At 42.7% G+C, this 20,218-nt stretch overlaps 2 protein-coding genes across 6 annotated transcripts in view; one reads left to right on the top strand and one right to left on the bottom strand.

Annotated features, from left to right (window-relative positions):
• Nucleotides 1-12,054, bottom strand: part of LOC144013374 (lymphocyte antigen 75-like) — a 39,415-nt gene extending 27,361 nt beyond the window's left edge. The window contains exons 1-3 of one of the 4 annotated variants that reach the window (XM_077512136.1): nucleotides 8,920-12,054; nucleotides 5,129-5,230; nucleotides 4,973-5,041 (exon numbers count right to left, since the gene is read on the bottom strand). The gene's annotated coding sequence lies outside the window, so the exon portion shown is untranslated. The remainder of the gene's footprint in view (nucleotides 1-4,972; nucleotides 5,042-5,128; nucleotides 5,231-8,919) is intronic. The other 3 variants (XM_077512138.1, XM_077512137.1, XM_077512141.1) reach the window with 3 other exon arrangements.
• On the top strand, nucleotides 301-19,336 carry LOC144013371 (uncharacterized). Of its 2 annotated transcripts, none has more exons than XM_077512130.1 (6): nucleotides 301-592; nucleotides 9,981-10,195; nucleotides 11,579-11,747; nucleotides 13,011-13,106; nucleotides 13,197-13,662; nucleotides 15,091-19,336. In XM_077512130.1, exons 1-6 carry the CDS (start codon nucleotides 566-568, stop codon nucleotides 16,011-16,013), a joined length of 1,896 nt encoding a protein of 631 aa, XP_077368256.1. In that variant the 5' UTR covers nucleotides 301-565; the 3' UTR covers nucleotides 16,014-19,336. The 2 variants fall into 2 exon arrangements, with proteins under 2 accessions (XP_077368256.1, XP_077368257.1); XM_077512131.1 differs by lacking the exon at nucleotides 301-592 and adding an exon at nucleotides 5,583-8,255.
• Nucleotides 19,337-20,218: the final 882 nt, after the last annotated feature.

Here is a 20,218-nt window from a genome sequence, read left to right as displayed (position 1 = left end):
TGGCAGTCAAAGAGATAATAATAATAATAATAATATGACAGGACCAGGTCAGCCTGGAATAGCCCGACCGTTCAGTGGGTGTCCCTAATTTCCCAATTGCCAATCCAAGCTTTAAACAGAGCAGTAAGAGCTTATTGCCGTGGCCGTCAAAATAAAAGTAATTTTTGAGTGTCGGAAGAGGAAAATGAGGGGAGAAGGACAAGAGACGATGAGCAGCGAGGGATGGCGAGAAAAGACTGAATGGATGTTTACAGTGACGGTGTTCTCGGCCAATCACAGCGTGCAGCTTTGTGATTGGATGCTGGTCAGAGGCAGAGAGTGGAGCCGGAGCGAGGAGGAGGAACTGCTCTTCATCATCTTTGCTTCCTGCGATGGAATGCCTTGCACGCAGCGCCATCATGGCGACTGCTTTTTCCCACCAGGAGGAGCAAGGCTGAGCGACCAACGTCGTGGATTCTTTTTCCTGCTATTCCTACCCGTGTTCGCTTCCTGCTCCTCCTCCTCCTCCTCCTCCTCCTCCACCTCGCCATCAGGACACCTCGTAAGAACCTGACCTGCTGCCAGCATGGGGTGTCACCTCACTCGGACCAAGGTGAGTGACCTCTTCCAGTGAGAAAAAAAATCAACTAGGAGGCACGTTTCTTTGGATACTGCTGGATTTGCGGTTACCATGGAAACAAGGTTCAAAATATTGTCTGTCCTGAAACCGCTGGTGGTGGTCGCATGCAATACGTCTGAGGGAGCCTGATTTCTCCGTCACTTTGGTACCTTTCTCAGATCAGCATTGAAATCCTCAAAACTGCTTGTTCAAACATCATATCATTGTGTCACATATAAAAAAAGCTCTCTCTCTCTCTCTCTCAAGTTGCAAATGCTTTGGTATGTCCATGCAAATGTGCAGTTTTTATTACATTATGAATTGCTTTTGTCATGTTCATCAAAATGTATTGCTCAGAAAATTAGAATATTGTGATAAAGTTCATTATTTTCTGTAATGCAATTAAATAAGCAAAAATGCCATACATTCTGGATTAATTGCAAATCAACTGAAATATTGCAAGCCTTTTATTGTTTTAATATTGCTGATTAAGGCTTTTTTTTTTTTTACTTGGTCTGAGGAAATATTCTAATATTTTGAGATAGGATATTTGAGTTTTCTTAAGCTGTAAGCCATTATCAAGCAATATTAAAAAATAATACAAAGGCTTGCAATATTTCAGTTGATTTGTAATGAATCCAGAATGTATGGTAATTTTTGCTTATTTAATTGCATGACAGAAAATAATGGACTTATCACAATATTCAAATTTTCTGAGACAGTCCTGTAGAGTCTCGTTTGAACAGTCTCACCTTCTACAAATATTTAGCCATGATTTAATCCCGTGTTCACATGCAAATTGGTTGAACAAGTTGTCATAATATGACATAATTATATATTTTTATACATTTCCATTGGAATTATTTTCCCCAGGTGAATCTTGATGTTCTCTAACTGTTTGAAGCATTAGCTCAACTCAACCAATGATGAACTAGATATATATATATATAGCACAACACACTGTTGTCTAACAATGGAAGGGAAAGCAATCAGATGGGATCAACGGCCATAGACAAGAAGACGAATGGGAGTGAGGCTGTGATGCAAGTGAGTTGGAAGGCAAAACAGAGGAAGAAGCAGATGAGGCCGAGGATAAAATGTGCATTCTTGATGAGATAACACAAGACACGTGTAGACCGTGTTCTAAATCATGGTCTTGGAGGTGCAGGAAGATTGTGCTGTAATTCCGAAAGCACTGTGTGTACAGTTTTCCCTCATGAGATAGTCCTGAGTAGGGATGAGCGAGTACGGCACTTGCTATCTATCTGTTCGACCATCTAAATTGTGTGTATCTGTATCCGGAGTGGGCGTGGCATAAACCGGACGTGGGCGTGGTTTAACCAGAGGTAGGTGTGGCTTAACAAAATGGGCGGGGCTTACATCTATACGTTCCTGTTTTTGTAGTGTGAAATTGAAAAAGAATATTGAAATTGGTATGATTGATCAAAAGTTTCTGTACTTTTTTGTTTATTTGAAAATTCAAACCAATGCTTTTGATCACAAAAGAACTATCTTTCAAAAGTTTTTATAACTCGGAAAATTATTATTATTATTATTTTTTTTATTATTATTAATTCAATCTCTGGTATAATAACCTTATTTATTGATTGATTGAATTATTTTTTATTTTATTATCTGTTCTTATTGCTGCTTAATGCATGTAAATTTCCCAGAAGGAGCCATCCCAAAGGGATCAATAAGTCAAGGCTAAGTCTAAGTCAATAGTAAAGAAACTATTTTCAGAACAAGTTTTTTTTTTATAAACTCAGGAAAATACTGCTGAATACAGAACATACAGTAGGAAATGATAAACTATTATGTGAATGAGAAAGAATTGTCATAGCAACACAGATTTTTTTTTTCTTTTTTACTATTTTGTTTTCAATGCTTTATTTTATTTTTAATACCTAACATTATTAAAGGGTGTTAAGATCTGTGTAAAGCTTAATTTGTTGGGGTGTGCCAAAAAATCGATTCATAAAAGAATCGAGATTCTCATTTATTAATCAAATCGAATCGATATTAATATCCAAAAATCGATTTTAAATTAGAAATGAAGAAGAAGGGGAAAAGGCAGTTGTAGCCCACATGCTGTTTTTGTGGGGGAAAAAAAGGCACTGACAATACAAAATTAATAAATGTTTAAAGAAAAAAAAAAGACACTTTAATGTCTCTATTTGTCATTTTGTCTTGCAAAGCAGACTGGAGTAGATCACGACAATGTTGTGCATATCTGTAAATTGAAGCAGAAATCATCTGTCAATCAAATAATTTTAAATCGAAAATTGTTTGAATCGATAATCGATTCTGAATTGAATCGTAGACCCAAAAATCGCAATCGATTGAATCGTGAGACAGTCAAAGATTCCCAGCCCTATTAATTTGCAATATTTATATTTTTATGGAGTGCAGTGGAGGGGATATAATATATGTTGATTCGTAGTGTGTTCAGCTGTGCATGTAAGCATAGGTGCAGATGGTACTAGTGACGTCCCCCCCAGTTTCAGAACGACTTTGATCCTCCCTCTCCCAGCTAAACTTTTGCCAGTAAGGTGTCTATGATCTCCGGTGACCCATGAAAGTGTACGCTGGGTAGGCTGAGTGAATTGACTCCGCAGAATGTGACGTGAACGTAATGTAACCAATCAAAAAAGCTGCTGGCAGGAGCCTGCGGGCTATCCCAGCTATCTTCGGGCGGTGGGCAGCCTACCCGATGTTGTTTTTGTATAAACGTGGGTTCCCTTGGCCATAGAAATTATTTTCCAAAGCTATTGTTTCCTTGCAGACATTCCTTTATAACGCGGGTCTCCGCCCCCTTTTCCGGTACTCTTCGGAAACATTCGGCAACCATCGGAACATCTCTCTCTCGCTCTCTCCTCTCTGCGTGATCAGCAAAGTGCACATGCACCGTGCCACATGCACAGCTGTCATGATCCCGGGATCGAGGTTGAGTCAGGTTAATACATGCTTTCAATCCATCCATCCATTTTCTTGACCGCTTATTCCTCACAAGGGTCGCGGGGGGAGCTGGCGCCTATCTCAGCTGGCTCTGGGCAGTAGGCGGGGGACACCCTGGACTGGTTGCCAGCCAATCGCAGACATACTTTCCAAAAACGTTATTTGCGTCACGCAAACTCGGTGTGGCTATTTGCGCTGGCGTTCGTGAATTAGACGCTGCATATCAATGAGTTTCATTTGCATTGAGTGGGCATATTTTGCGTCAAATGTGTGCAAATTACCTAATTTACATACGCGCAAATAACACTCAAAGCTCTGCCTTGTTAAGAATGCTGTGGCTGCACAGCGTTCTAAAACAAGTTCACCACGTACACTATTAGACATTTTCAAGTGTTTTTTACAGTAACTTACTGGTAACACTGTTGCCATTAAGTTAATGTAGTTTTAAGTTACAGTAGCAGAGCTGTACTTCACATTTACAGTAGTAAAAAGTCAAAGCTGTAAAGCTGGAATGTGGTTTTTAATTGTAAATTCTCTAATTTTACAGTACACTACTGTAACCTATTTTTTTCATTTTTTAAAATGCAGTCCGGCACGGTAGTTAATTGGTTAGCACGTCCGCCTCCCAGTCCTGAGGACGCAAGATCGAGTCCAGGCTCTGGCCTTCCTGGGTGGAGTTTGCATGCTCTCCCCGTGCCTGCGTGGGTCTTCTCCGGGTACTCCGGTCTCTTCCCACATTCCAAAGACATGCATGGCAGGTTAATTGGGCGCTTCGAATTGTCCCTAGGCGTGCTTGTGAGTATGGATGGTTGTCCGTCTCTGTGTGCCCTGCGATTGGCTGGCAACCAGTTCAGGGTGTATCCCACCTGGGATAGGCTCCAGCGCCCTTGCGACCCTTGTGAGGAGTAAGCCATTAAAAATGCATGGATGGATGTTTACTGTGTTTACATGTTTACTGTTGCGGTTCACATAAATGGCTAAATTAGCACGTTAGCTTAGTGCTTTTTGTTTTTGTGTTAAACCATGTAACTAGCATCATTAAATGTTTGCTTTACATGTTTAGTACATAATTAGAATGGATGGCAATGATCTTTACTCTAGCCCCATGGCAATGCTGTTTATAATTGTGGTGTATGTGCACATATCACACTGTATGTTTTCCTACTTTGTGTGCCCTACACAATGTAAAGCTTGTTTGATGTGAGTCATTGTGACATTTTGATTGATGTGACAGGCCTCACTTGATGTCCTTTGACAATGCAACACAAGACTGGGAACGATAAATTCTATTTACACAAAGCAATAGGCCTACCTCGTCATAAATAAATAAAATAATCCTCTGTCCAAAAAGAGAGAAAAGAGGGTGACTCATCCTCCTCCTTCTTCCTCCTCCATGTCAGCAACATAATCACTCACTTATGCAATGCTTTTATCCGACATTTCTTTCCCATCACATGATGACGATGTTCTTCCCGCTGTTATCCACTGCAAGTTTATCAACGCCTGGTTCAATTCAGACCCGGGGTGTAGTTCGCAAAGCGGGTTCGACAAACTGACAACGATTTGACATACCTTCAGATACGAAACTTGTGTTTTCGGTTCCAGCACAGCTGATTCCAGTGAGTCACATCTGTGATGATCAGTGTTACCACTAGGAGTCGCTGCTGTCAATGACTGTTGAAATGATTGAGGAGTAGAATAAGAACGACATGGGGTAGAGTGCATTAAAGGGATCCTTCACTTATTTAGCCCATTATAGCAATAAAAAGTTAATATTTTGTCTCTAATTTGATACTTTCATTATTTTTCACGTACAAATAGTACCGTTAAAAACACATTTTGCAACTTGCTGTCGACTAAAAATGACATCACTAGAGCTCAGATAACCAATCACAGCTCACCTGTTTTCTAGATTTGGTCATGTGACATTCACAATCTGAGCTGTGATTGGTCACCTGAGCCCTTGTGATGTCATTTTCAGTCGACAGCAAGTTACAAAATGTGTTTTTCAAGGTACCAACTGTACATATAAAATAATGAAAATCTGAAATTTATTATCGGCAAAAATATTAATGTTTGACTGCCAAAAATGGCTAAATAAGTAACGCATCTCTTTAACATGAGATGGTGTGTGCATGCGTCAAATAAATGTTCTTGAAGCAACAGCAAACATCCTCAGCATTTATTATCAACACAGAACACAACATGGTACCAGGAGTGAACCGAGTGAGTTGGACGACCGCCGGAGAAGCCGACATGGATTTGAAGCCGCCAGAAAGCCCGAAACTGTCAGGGAACGCCGACGAAAATTCCCGTGTTTTCAAGCAACAGTTCAACTTGTATGTAACGGCCATGGGATTGGACGCCAAGCCGGATTCGAGAAAAGTAGCACTGCTGCTAACTCTTGCTGGGCCCACAGGCCATTTAAGTATATAACACGTTTGTGTTTGATGCGGCTGAGGATAGTGAAAAGTTGGACGTCGTGCTTGCTAAGTTTGATGCGCATTGCACTCCGAGGAAGAACGAGACACATTGAACGATACATATTTAAGGTCTCGTGTGCAGTTACAAAATGAGCCGTTTGACAGTTTTTTGACGGCCCTGCGTTTTAAAACGTAATTTTTGGACATTAAAGGTCTCAATGGTGAGAGACCAAATTGTTATGTCTAACCACGTCCACCTGAGTGTGTCTTCCCTTCCCAGTGTGTTGACCAATCAGCTCCCCAAGCTTCTTGTGTCTTGCCCAGGTGTCTCTCATTATCTCGTTACCATGTAAATATCATGTATTTAGTTACCCTGCTTTCTTTCAGTTCTTGTTGAGTCATTGTTGTTGCTGTCTAGTCATCCCATGTTGTCCATGCCATGCCTTGTTGCCTTCGTGTTTGTTTTCTATAGTTTGTTTTTGACCTAGTTAATTTGTATTTTGCCATCGTACCTTGTTTACCTTTTTTCTGAATTAAATCCCCTTTTTACTTGCATCCCTGCCTTGCCCTGTTTTTGTTGCCCCCTGAATTTGGGTCCTGCCTCTGACACCCCCCAAACGTGACAAAAGCGCTTTGTGACAGCTAAGATACAAATAAAGATGACTTGACTTCTGCAAGAAACTGTCAAGGGCTGACCTCATTCAACGATACGTTTTTGCAAGTGATCAGTCATTAACTTTTTGGAGCCAAATTCTATATTACTATTTTAGTAATGTAAGTAATATATATGCCATCTTTCCAACAATACCCAACAGTTAGCGACAGTAGGCCTACGCTAACAAAGCAACACAATTTATTTATTTTTTAATAGGACAAGATATTTCATTTGGACGTGGCTCTAAATAAAGGAACTATATTGCCACTCTTTACTTGTTCATCATCCTCCATGTACCAGGAAGTAGTGCTAACCAACTTTTTTTTTCTCACTCACTCACTCACTCACTCACACAAACGGCGAAGCAATCCCCCGCTACCTGCAACCAAGGTAAGCGATGGTCCCACTCTGCCACCCGGAGCCCATCTGCTGACCAACTAACATTTGAACAAGTCATGAAAATGTAAAAGTAAGTTATTCATCTCCGAGGTCTACTTGTGAGGTGGATCTTTTCACAACTGATATCATCATTAACATTCACCATATAGTGAACTAGTGAGTGGCCAGGACAGGAAACGTTTGTGATGTTACACTTTCTGTTGTGTGGCTGTCGGCACATTTTTTCTGATTTGCCAACACTGGTTTCCTTCTGTGTTGTTACAAAAATAAAATGTATTAATGATATTATGAGATGATGTATTGAGACAATATAGTGAAATGAGGCTGCACAGTGTAGTAGTCTGCATCAGCTCAAACTGTAAAGCTCAAGGTTTAAATCTGGGTTTGGGAATTCCTTGCTTGGCTTGTTTCCAGATAGGCTACTCAAATTTCCTCCCACATTTCAAAACCAAAACCAAATTGTCCTCAGGTTGTTTGTACATTATGCGCCCTTCCACTGGATGGCGAGTCGCGACCACGTCCATGGTGTCCCCTAACCCCGGGTTTACACCGGTTGCGGTTGCGGTGCGTTCCGGCGACGCAAGCAATTAGATTCCATTCATTCGAATGGTGCAGTTTACACCGCTTGCGGGTGGGTTGCGTGTCGACTGCGTCTCAGCTGCGGCGTGCCGCAGCCCTTCCGCAAGGATAGACCTATTTTCTATTTTTGCCGGACGCCGCAGCGGTAGGCCTCCGGCAAATGGCAAGGTAGCACAAAACACATCGAGCGGGACAGGAAGACCGACGCAGTTTCGAAATAAATTTCCGGTTACCTTTCAAGATAAAACACTCGCCAGCTCCTATTTCGCAAGCATGCTAGCAAAACGTGATGTGGGCGTAGACGGGCCTGGAGTTAACGTGCGAGGTGCTCATTCACGGTTTAGACACCAGCGAACATGGACGAGGAGAGGTTTATATTGGAGGTAGAAAGCCACAAAATAAAAAAAAGTCCACCTCTCTTTCTGCTTCTCTGTTGAGCACAGACTTTCTGTGTGTTTGTCGTTGTTTTTAATGCCACATGACCGCGCGGTCACGCGAGACACGGCGGGAAGTGGTCGGCGACGGAGCTGCCGGACCGCAGCTGTGCGGAGCCGGTGTGGATTGGCCAAAAAATTGACCCGTCCGGAGCACGCAGTCAAGACGCACCGCACCGCAGCCGCACCGCAACCGGTGTAAACCCGGGGTAAGCTGCCTCACTGCAGTCAGCTTGAATCGGCTCCAGCTGACCTCCAATCCCAATGAGGACAAACAATATAGTAAATGGATGCACAGACAGTGAGGCTATATAGTGTATTGATTTAGTGAGAAGTGATAGGGAAATATACTGTACTTGAGAGCAAAGTGGAAACAAATGACTGATAGCCCAAGCGAGGACAAAGCGACACTTCGTTTTGTGCTGCTGTCAACGTGCATCGGCACTTAACCGCGCTCGTGTGTGCGCCCGAGGCATTGCATAGTAAGCATAAAGAGTCAGGCAGCGTGAACGAGTGCTGCTGACCTACATCCTGTGAGCCTCATTACAGTCTTAGCTTTTGGATTGTTGACTGCCGTTATCGCAACAGAAAAATCGCAGCGATTCACTCAGGCAACAAAATGTCACCACTATGGTTGCGACAGTTGGAACCCCCACTTCATATTTGGAAATATATTTTAAATCTGTTTAGAAAGATATTTTATATATTTAACATATTCCCGTACAAAATGTCAATGAACCTTTAATTATTTTTTTTGCTGTCAGTGGCAGTGAATGAGGTTTAAAAATACTTCCAAGTAGTTTCGGTAGATATGTCAGTTCTATTCATTTTACTGTCATAACGTGATTATGAAAATGCAATCAAAATACATACAGTGTTGTTTCTTGGCAACCATGCGAGTACGTTGCAATTAACTTGTACTTTCGGCTCATCTCAGAGAATGTTGTACCCTGAATTGGCTGAAAACAGAGAGAAATAATCACGACAGTGATTGTGGTGTTGCTTCCTTAGCAAATATTTACAACCAAAAATTTACAGAACATTCAAATAACAAACAGAAAATCCAGTCTCTTACAGACATCGCTGTGTAATGAAAGTATACAATTTTGTAAAAGCATTTTCCTCTTAATTAAAAAAAGTTTGTTCAATAAGACCCAAAAAAAATAGTGTTACACATTCACTTCAGTTGAATTATAGTTAGTATTCAATGTATCATCAATAATATATACATCTTAAGCTTGCATCACAACCGTTAAATGACTCACACATTTAGCTCATAATGGAAAGTACGTTATACTCGACAAAACATAACTCAAGCAAATATATCCACACAGTATTCGATACTACACTCAGAACAACGTACTCTAGTTAAAGGCTAACAACTTAAATTAACTTTCTAGTCCACCACATACCTGAAAACGGGGAGAAATAATCACGACAGTGATTGCGGTGTTGCTTCCTCAGCAAACATTTACTGTGTGAGGACGTTCGCACTCTGTCGCCTGCTAGGTGTATGGAGACCTAAACAATCGATCTCAGATCGCTCGATCACAGACGGTGGTGGGATCCCAGAAAAACCATCACTAGTGTGCTAAACAAGAAAATATTATAATAAATGAAGCTTTTTTAAGCATTTTAAATGGTTGTATGTTCCACAATATTTACGTTTTTGTTTTACTTTTTATCCTTCTCAAAGCAATATTTACTCTTAATCTTAACATATTTCCTTCATATTACAATTATCAATTTGTCATCCTGTAATGTTTTAACATGTCGCAAGAACATTTTGTTCTGTGTCATGCCAAAGGGTGAGTCCACAAGAGAGCGAAGTAGGTCATCTAACAGTACATTAATGACATATTGCCTATTTTTCTGCTGACTTATGGTTGGTTTGTAAAGGTTGCCTCGCTTATATTACGCTCCCTTCTTGCCAGGCTCGACAACCGGCCCGCCACAGACACCATGATGAGCAGCAGCGCTTCGTGGACCAGTACGGACAGCCAATCAGCATGCAGGTGGAAGGTAAGATGGGGCGGAGCCACAGGAGGAGGCGCGTGGAGCACAGGACCCCCTCGGAGAGACACTGGGAAGCACTGAAAGACATGGGACTGGTGGAGGTTGAGGAGGGCAGAGGCAGATACAACACTGGGTATGTTGTGTGTATGGTAGCATACACCTTAGAAACTTTTCCGTGGTGTTTGCCGAAAAACTCAACTGTTCGATGTTTTGTGCTAATAGGTAAGGAATGCCGCAAAGCCAACAGAAAACAAACAAACAAAACATCTTAGAGAAGGTCTTATCATTGATTTGATGTATGAGAAATCGTGAAATGTTTACGATTACTCAACTACACTTTCAGGTATCCCAGCAAGGAATAAACAAAAGGCCACGGTGTGGTGCTGGGGCAAGCCCTCTGGACACTTCTGCCATGGCGCTAAGGCTGTGCAGTGAGCATGTGTCCTCATTTTTTTTTCTTTTTTGCTTGTTTCAGAGCTTAACGACCCACTTCAAAGTTAATTGTTTGACTTGACGCTAATATGCGAAGGTGACGCTCCCTCCAAAAGTGAACGGTCGGTGCGCGCCGGAAGGGTGCGTGAGGAGGGGCTATTAGAGGGATGAACGGCTCTCAATGGAGACTCGGTTCCCATCGTTCACGTTGAAGAGTTGTTCAAAAGACTCGATTCGTTCGTGAAGGTCCAATCACTACTACTGTATATACAAAGTTGAATAACTTCCATAACTCCATTCGATCAATCAAATAAATAATGCACGTGGTCGTTTGTGCCGTCATAAGTTGACAGTTGGTACCGAAGCTCCGCGCATGGATGGCGGCAGACTTCCTGTGAAGAGCGGCAGACCCCATGTGGGAGATGGAGGCGGTCCCTAGTCTCGCCCTTGCCACTTTACAAGTAGAACAAAACGAGACCCGAAAGCAATCAAACAAACATGCAAGTGGTCATTTGTGCCTAACTCATTTAGGGAGGGCTTAAGAACATTTTAGGTCGGCTTGAGTCCCGTAAATTAGGTCTAAGGACGCCAATGATCCATCCAAAGCCATGTGTAAGCTGTAAATAGTTCCTTTATTATTGTGATCAAAAACAGTGAATCTTAATTCTCGGACTGTTTAGTAAATATTTATTCAGACACATACATTTTCTAAGTTTATAAAAAAAAAAACTTGTTAAAAAAAATATAGCAAATTTTGCTCAATCCGTATCAATTTCACACTTTATTTGATCATTTATTATAAGTGTGAAATTGAAAAATATACTACCGATGAAAGCCCCACGGATTTTTTTTTAATCAAACCACGCCCACGTCCGGTTTAGGGCATGCCCCTTCCGAATAAAGATACAAATAATTGAGATGGTTGAACAGATACAGATAGTGTACTTGCTCATCCCTAGTATCGAGCCAACCCTACCTACAAAGTACAACAATTTGGTAACCTCATTAGTACTTGCGAGGCGAACGCTAGACAAATGAGTTAAAGAATAATATTCATTTTTTAATGATGACTGTTTCCTCACAGACACTTATATGACAACGTGTATGGCGACAATAACGCCTTGATGATGTCACCTGACACTAATCCAACCAATGGGTACCTGTCCAGAGGGTCCAGCACGCAGCATCACACCACCAACTACCTGCCAAGTGTCTCCTACAGCTTAGACCATCTGGACCGCCTAGACTACCAGGTGAACTTTTAATTTAATCCAACAAACTGTACAGTCCCTCAGCATAAATGAGTACACCCCCTTTCAGAAGTAACATTTTACACAATATCTCAATGAACACAAAAACAATGTCCAAAATGTTGGCAAGACCAAGTTCAATATACATCTGGTTAACTTATAATGTGGAGCTATGGTCAATAATGTAAATTAGATGACATTTTTTAGTTTTACTCAAATAAGAGTGACGCAAAAATGAGTACACCCCACTGAAAATCAGACCAGACCAGAAAAGTCCTTTAGTCCACTTGTTTGGTCCGGACAAAAAGCAGACCTTTTTTTTTAGTTGGTGTGGTTCGTATTCACACTGTGCTTTTTGCAAGTGGACTATATGGCGGAATCACGTCGACCCACGTGACGAACCGTGCTCCCATTGGCCAAAAATGACGGGGGCTGTACGCGTACGAAACCCGGAAATAGCGGAAAACGTGAAATTCAGACGCGCTGCATTACTACGCTGCATATTTGTTGCGTTATTAGGTGCAAGATATATGCAAGCGTCAAGGGCAGCTCATTCAACGGAGGTTCCGCCACGCTGTTGCTAATTTTGGAACGGAGGAGCAGTTGCGCTCCGCTTACCCCGCCCCCACCACAACATGCTGACAGCAGTGTTTCTTAACAGAATACGGATGATTATGAATAAATTTAGCACAATATTCTGTACCGGGCAAACCCCCCCCCCCCACGATACTTGACTACGATGGCTTGTTAAGCCCAAAAAGGCGCATATGTCCAGCAGTTGGAGCGGATCAGCCGTGGTTTGTATTCAGACTGCAAAGCGAACCACGCCGAGTACATTTGGAAGCGGACCGAGACCGACCTTTCGAGGTGGTCTCGGTCCGCTTGTTTAGTCCGCACCAGGATTCGTTTGTGTTGTGTTCAGACCTGCACAAAAGGTCCACACCAGCGTGGGAAACAAACTCTGGTCCATTTAAAGCGGACCAAACAGTGCAGGTCTGAATACATAGCGCTTTTCCACCTTTTAAGGCCCTCAAAGTGCTTTACATTTTGAAGACCCATTCACCCACTGATGCCGCAGCATCAGGAGCAATTGGGGATTGAGTGTCTTGCTCAAGGATACTTTGACGTGGTCACAATGGCCTGGGTTCAAACCCACAACCTCTGGGTTGGGAGACAACCACCTTACCACGGCTCTTGTCATGACTTGTCTTCTATAAAGTCTTAATGATTCAAAATATTCAAAAATGTACTTCTGTGTTGGTCCAGGCTCCACAAATGCCAGCCTACCAGCCCAATTCTGAGAGCTGTCTGCTCGGCTGTTACAACTTTGAAGAAATCAAGAACAAGAATTTCTCCAGACAGGTCGCTCTTCCCGTAACAATCATCTTCAACCAATAACAAATGTTTACGAACCAGGTTAAAAAGAATGTTGTGAATTTGTTTTCCATGCAGTCCAACTACTGCCCTGCCTGGCGTCCTCTGGGCTACATTTCCCTCAATGAGCTTGGCTCCGACAGTCCATATCACCGCGTGCCGCTCTCCGAAGCAGAGACTGATGCCATGTCATCGCTACCGGGCCACACCCCCTCCTCCCATGGATTCTCCTCTTCCTCTGAGTCTCTAGTTTCTTCAGAACCCAGCGACTCAGGTTTCCACAGCGTTAGCACTGGCGAGCACAGATGTCTCCACAAGCTCCATAGACATGCCCATCACCTGCCATCAGGCCACTTCCCCCACGAGCAGAGAGGTCGCTGGGATCTCGAGTCCATCCCCGAGACAATGCCCTTCAGTCAAGCGGGGACGCGGCAGTCGTCCTGCTGCAGCGTAGCCAACGCCACCAACACTACGGTGCACTTTGACCGAGCCGAGAGGAGTCCAACGTTGCCTCGCAAGTGCTCGCCACCTTCACCCTCCTCTGGTTAGTAGACCACCGTCATTGTGCTCCAGTGATCTTGCTCCTTGATCTTGCCTTTGTTTTGGTGACTACGAAAGGTTGTGAAGGGTGCCAAAATAACTGCCATGATATGTATTAGGGATGTTCAATATCACTTCTGTTGAGGTCAATACCAATGCGAGTACTCAACTCTTCAGCACTCACCGATACCATTCCATCCATCCATCCATCTTCCACCGCTTATCCGAGGTCGTTTCGCGGGGGCAGCAGCTTTAGGAGGGAAACCCAGACTTCCCTCTCCCCAGCCACTTCAACCAGCTCCTCCGGCGGGATCCCAAGGCGTTCCCAGGCCAGCCGAGAGACATAGTCTCTCCAGCGTGTCCTGGGTCGTCCCTGGGGCTTCCCGCCGGTGGGACATGCCCGGAACACGTCCCCGGGGAGGTGTCCAAGAGGCATCCGAACCAGATGCCTGAGCCACCTCAGCTGGCTCCTCTCAACGCGGAGGAGCAGCGGCTCGACTCTAAGTGAATTATCTTATTTTTAAATTTATGCTTTTAATTTGGAAGGGTGCTCTGTATTTTCGTTTCTTGTTTCTTTGCTCTCCGTTTGTCATTCAGCTCATAGCGGTGCAGTAGTCACTGACAATATACATCTTTATTCCTACGCCCCATGAAACTTTGCACAAAGGCATAAACCCGTAGGGCTGGGTATTGATTTTTATTTCCTCAATCGATTCGATTTCGATTCACAAGAGTTCAGTTCGATTCAATTTCAATTTGTCCAAATGAATTCACTTAGTTCAATATCGATTATTAATTTTTTTTTTAAACCCAGCCTTAATAAACTGACTTCCGGTTTCGGATTTGCATACATGCAAACAGTGCACCCCATCTCGTTTGAACGGTGCAAACCATGTCGAAACACCAACTTTCGCAGTTTTAAAAAAAAGATGACAACTGTATATATAGTCATGTCTGGAGGCTAGCATTAGCACCGTGTGCGTGTGACATGATGTTCTGTTTGGCATGCTAGCATATTTTGTAAGGTCTATGATGGATTACGGAGGCTTTACTCAGTGAACTCGCATTTCCAGTTTTTGTATGCCACCAAACGCGCTGAAATCGAACGTGCTCCCTCGTGGACAACGGAGGTTTTTTTCTCTCTCTTTGAGTCGCGAGTTGCGACCAGCCGCGACAGCCACAATTTTTTGTGTAGATCAATTTACTGCTTTTAAATTGTTTACATTGTTTTTGACAAATCCCATACATACAGTAGAGGTCAGATATTCTTGGAATCCTTCACAATCAAAAAGCTACAAAAATGCCTACTGTACTGAACTGAACCTTATTTACTGCTTGTAGAAAAATATGGCTAAGATAACCCGTTCCGTTTCAAGCAGATGGGCACCTTTCGAGAACCACACCCAGGTTTATGGATTTTATCTGCCTCCAGGTTGCCGTACAGAGCCCTGCCAACGGAGGGCGCTGTGGCTGGAGCAGCGCCAAGCAAGAGGGGGCCATACTGTTGAGGTGCCGGGACGCAGTCAGACTGTAATGGATTTGAGTGAGGCTCAGAGGCACTGCAGGGAAAGTCACCCCATAAATATTGAATCAAACCCTGTAATGAAGCAGGTCCAGAGCAGCCAACCACATCCAACCAACAACACTCTGATGCTGAGGAGCCGGACTAGTTATCCTGGTCACTTCAGCATGGATAGGACTGTCCTGACCAGTCCTTCTAACACAACCAGAACTGGCCATAGTGCAGGCAGCAGTAGGGAAGAGAACTCCAGGAGTCACGGTTTGGTTTCGAGCGGTCCAACAGATTGGCGTGCATTTCAGACTCTGGGAAATCAAGCCAGAATCCAAAAAGCTTCTGCTGGTTCCTATTACAACACCTTGGGAGAACACCGGAACCCTCGTTCTCCACCTTCCCCCGACTGTCGGCAGGCCAATCAGAGGTCTGTCAGGAATCAGCTGCTCCGGGCCAGAGCTTACAGGCTGGCACGGGAACGCAGTGAGGTCACTACCGATGAGGAGGCGCGAGGGGAATTGGAGCCACCGGGGGACCACATAGGGTTCAACGGGCCCTGGGCCGGCCGGTACTGGAACCGAGCGGAGAGGAGACGTCACCTACTGCTGTCACGGCAACACCGAGCGCGGCGCAGTGGTGAGGATGCTGCGGCGGGCGGAGGTCAGAGCTCGTTGTCATCGCAGATGGTCCTGGAGTTGAGCCACAGGAAGCAGAACCGACTGAGGAACAGCAAGTTGCTCGATGATTGGACAACGGTGGAAGAACTACTCACCCACGGGACCCGAGTGGAAGCAGAGTCTCAACTGTGTCCCAGCCCTCTGCTGTCCGTTACGACAGTCTGAAGGGGTGTAGCCTCACACCTGATGAGGCGAGGATGACACGTCCATCCTCTTCATGTTCTTTGTTTGTTGGCTCACAACCAAAAGAAGTCAGGTGGCAAATGTTGACACTACACTAAATGAGACACCTTGTACACTTCAGATCAACCTTGGCTTGTTTTCTTGCTCTGAGTTTCACCCACAATCCAATAAAAAAAAAAAAAAAAGGATGTTAGCTCAGCATAAATGACTTTATTATTAGCTACACAAGACTTACCCAGGTATGTTGGTGCCACAATAGCTCGTTGATGGTCCACAGCTGCTGAACTAACATCTAGTAGCTTTAGTATATTGATTCATTGGAATCAGGGCAGAGTCTTTGTACCTCCAAAACCATCACTTTTCAGAAAAAAAAACAAAACCAACAAAAAAAAAAGTATTCTTTGTTGAGCCATTAACGCTTTCATGCATATGACCCGGCTGGGATTTCATTTTCTATACCATCCATCCATCCATCATCTACCGCTTATCCAATGTCAAGTCATGGGTGCAGCAGTTTTAGCAGTGAAACCCAGACTTCCCTCTCTCCAGCCACTTCGTTCAGCTACTCCAGCGGGATCCCAAGACGTTCCCAGGCCAGCCGAGACTGAGATATAGTCTCTCCAGCGTGTCCTGGGTCGTGCCCGGGGCCTCCTGCCCGAACATCTCTCCAGGGAGGCGTCTAGGGGGCATCCAAATCAGATGCCCGAGCCACCACAGCTGGCTCCTCTTAAGGACATCAGGTTTTCAGAGGGAGACATGTTCCAAAAAAGATGACAAGATAAGATAGAGTTTAAAACCACCAGCAAATACTACACAGTTCCCACTATAATGCCAGCACCAAAAAAACTCCAGGCAGACAAACAGAGGCCACAGTAGAGGCGCTACTACCAAAATTGAGACAGAAAAGGTTCTCTCTCTCTCTCTCAACTGTGAGCATCAAGCCAGTGGAGGTGAGGTCAGAGACGAGGAAGCTGATAATGTAGATCTGGCCAGGGAAGAGGATGCCACCATGTCAGCACCGAAAAATACATGCAGCAACCCTCAATAAGCAGAGAAGACCAATGAAGTTGATGTCAGCGGCCATGAAACCTCAGTCACCTCATATGCACAAGGGGCAGAAGTATGTCTTCAATTTCTTTTTTCTTTTGAAAGTTAGGAAACATTTTCAACCACTAGGTCACACCATGCTGCCCCTACTAATGCAGGTCCCCAGACTGCCCCTAAATTGTGACATTTTGCACCTAAAAGACAGTACAAATACATTCTTCATCTATAGACCCCTTCATGGCGTACGTCATGATGACGTCACGGTGTTTACTGGAGGCAAAAACAACTTGCAGCTGGAGGCAACAGAAGTGCAGCTAGAAGTAAACCACGCTGGTTGTCTGTAGAAAATGTCGTCTTGTTGTGTTTTGGGTTGCCAGAACCTTAAAAGCACCAACAAAAAGTTGAAATTCTATCGCATCCCAGCCTCTTCCAGTCAGCGTAATCGCAGACGGTTGTGGTTAAACGCGATTAGGCGAAAGGACTGGAATGAGGCTATCATCAACAATGCTCGTGTTTGCAGCGCACACTTCATATCAGGTAAGATTTAACTATCAGATTCAGCCTGGACAATGATATGGGCTAGACTTAGTTGTGATTGAAATTACTTAAATTAGTCATTATTTGTGGGATTCTTTTTACATGCACGGACTTACAAAAAGTCCGTGTTTACATGCTACATGCGCGAATGCTAACTGCTAGCTAAGCAAACGTTAGCTGTATGTTTCAGTTTTGTCGAGGCGAAAGCCCCCACAATGGTTCCGATAACTTGTTGTCAAATTTTTGTAGGAGAGGTACATGCCTCGTATATCCTCGTCTTCTGTCCCTGTCGTTGACTTGGCAGCACTTGCGACCGCACGGCACAAAAGTCCTCGCTCAAGTTGTTATATTCTAAATTTTGAACATGTCCATTCAAGACGTAGTTAGTTGTAGAAATGTCATGATTTATAGGGCTTCAGTTTATCTTTAGTATAAACTCTCAATTTTTCTATAAGGTAGATTGAAATGTCCGGCCATTGCACGGTTAAATCATCTATCCAGTGCATAAGTGCGTAGGGGTCAGTCAATATCGTCCCATCAGTCAGAGTTAACTTTTTAAAGTAACAGTCACGGTCGTGGGGCGTCAGCTTACTCACATATTAACTCAAATGGCCGTTTTCCGCGTCCATTCCGACGTGAACATTCTGTGAAAATATGCTGACCGGTGTTATAGAACCACACGCCACTGACGTGTATTTGCCTCCAGCTAAGCCCCGCCCTTTAAATTGCGTCACATTGTTTACAAACTCTGAAGGGGTTTATTTGCACATGGGCAAACAGTCAATTAGGAGATTAATTTTTCAACTCTTTAATATTTTGTGTTGCTGGCATATGCTACACACGTACGCATTAATCAGTAACACAGTGGAAATGAGGAAATGTGAATATTTACTTAGCAAATTAATTTGTGACTCACGTGTCCCGATATTTCCTACTTGTACCCCTAAATTTCAGATTAGTGACCTCTGTATTCCTAGTTTTAAGAAAACAATGAAGCTTCTGTAGTCGCATAAATGTAAGTTTGTTGCTATATTTTCTCAGTGCGATGCATAATTTAAATTTAAATAAGTCGCCTGGTTGATGCGACAGGATACTGCTTGAATATATATTGGTTAAGACTGTTAACTAATACTCTTTTTAGTGGTTTGCTGACATGATCCTATATACCTGACCAAATTCCAGTACCTGTGGAAAAAGGAGGTGAAGTGAGGTTGTCATCGCACACAGCAGTAAAATCCAGCAATTGCAATGTGATCATTTGTCGGAGCCACGATGGCTTCTTGTCACTAAAGCCACACAACCTTCTCCATGGCGAGGTCGGTGAACATGCAATTCTAAACTTGGAAGACCGTAGAAAAAGATTTGTAATTTGTATTCTTAATATTATTTTAATAGGTATTTCATTGTGTCAAGTGATTATATTACATTGTATCATAATGCACATTTGAGGTTTTTCTGGCTTCGGTGTTTGTTTTGGGTTAAAATCAATTACTATAACATGACATACACAAAAATATGTGTTATAGACACAAGGATTGATTTTGAAGGGAGATTCCGAGGCCTACCATGCTAAATAACTTATGGTAACCTGTTAAATTTTTGCAGACAATCGAACTTGTGCACAATAAAAGCAGTATAAAATTCCCTGGTCTTGCTGTCTTGTCACTTGGGTCCATACCACTGATAGTATTCTTACAAAAATGTGTTTATATTTATTTTTGGTGAATATTTCTGAACATTTTTGTCCCTTTAATGTCCCCAACGTGTCCATACGGAGAGGTATGATAAAAAAAATAAAATAAATAAAAAAGAGCTGTAGTAGTTAGTTGCATACAATTGCAAGCTACTATAGTAATCAGAATGAGAAAATTTGTTTTTGCTGATTTTTGATGAATATTTTTGAACATTTATGGTGATTTTTGTCCCTTAAATGTCCCCAACATGTCCATAATGAGAGGTATAATAAAAATATGAGCTGTAGTAGTTAGTTGCATACAATTGCAAGCTACTACAGCAATCGTAATGAGAAAATATGTTTTGGTGATTTTTGGTGAATATTTTTCAACAATTTTGTCCCTTAAGAGGTATGATATAAATTTGAGCTGACAAAATTCAGAATTAATAAATGACAAAATAAATAAATGACAAAATAAATAAATAAATGACAAAATAAATACATAAATAAATGACTAAATAATTAAATGACTAAATGTCTAAATAAATGTCTAAATAAATAAATAAATGACTAAAAGTGAAAATAAAAACGGATTTATTTCCATTTATATTTATTTTTTTAGATAGAATTTTCGAATTATTGGTAGAAACGGCCACAAGGGCATTCAAGTTTGTAAACCCACATATGCAGTGTTACAATTAATAAATGAATTCATATTGTATTTTTTTATTTTTTATTTAATAAATTAGTCAACACATTAGTAGTATTTATGGTGTTACAATGCACACAGTTGCCACATCTAAAATTTCCAGTTGTTGTACTGAGCCAAGTCTTTTTTCTTTTTATTTTTTTTTATTTATTTTTTTTGCAAAGGGGGGGGGGGGGGGTAGCGCTTCACCAGTTTATTGCTGTGGGTGGGGGGCCTTCC

Source organism: Festucalex cinctus, chromosome 2 (assembly GCF_051991245.1).
Source record: "Festucalex cinctus isolate MCC-2025b chromosome 2, RoL_Fcin_1.0, whole genome shotgun sequence".
Classification (NCBI taxonomy): domain Eukaryota; kingdom Metazoa; phylum Chordata; class Actinopteri; order Syngnathiformes; family Syngnathidae; genus Festucalex; species Festucalex cinctus.
This window is presented reverse-complemented; position numbering and strand designations above follow the sequence as displayed.

Excerpts from the sequence above, each read along its gene's own strand:
- LOC144013371 (XM_077512130.1), top strand. The coding sequence starts at position 566 with ATGGGGTGTCACCTCACTCGGACCAAG. Across the intron at positions 593-9,980 it reads GTCACCTCACTCGGACCAAG|GCTCGACAACCGGCCCGCCA; the intron begins GTGAGTGACCTC and ends CCTTCTTGCCAG. Across the intron at positions 10,196-11,578 it reads AGAGGCAGATACAACACTGG|ACACTTATATGACAACGTGT; the intron begins GTATGTTGTGTG and ends GTTTCCTCACAG.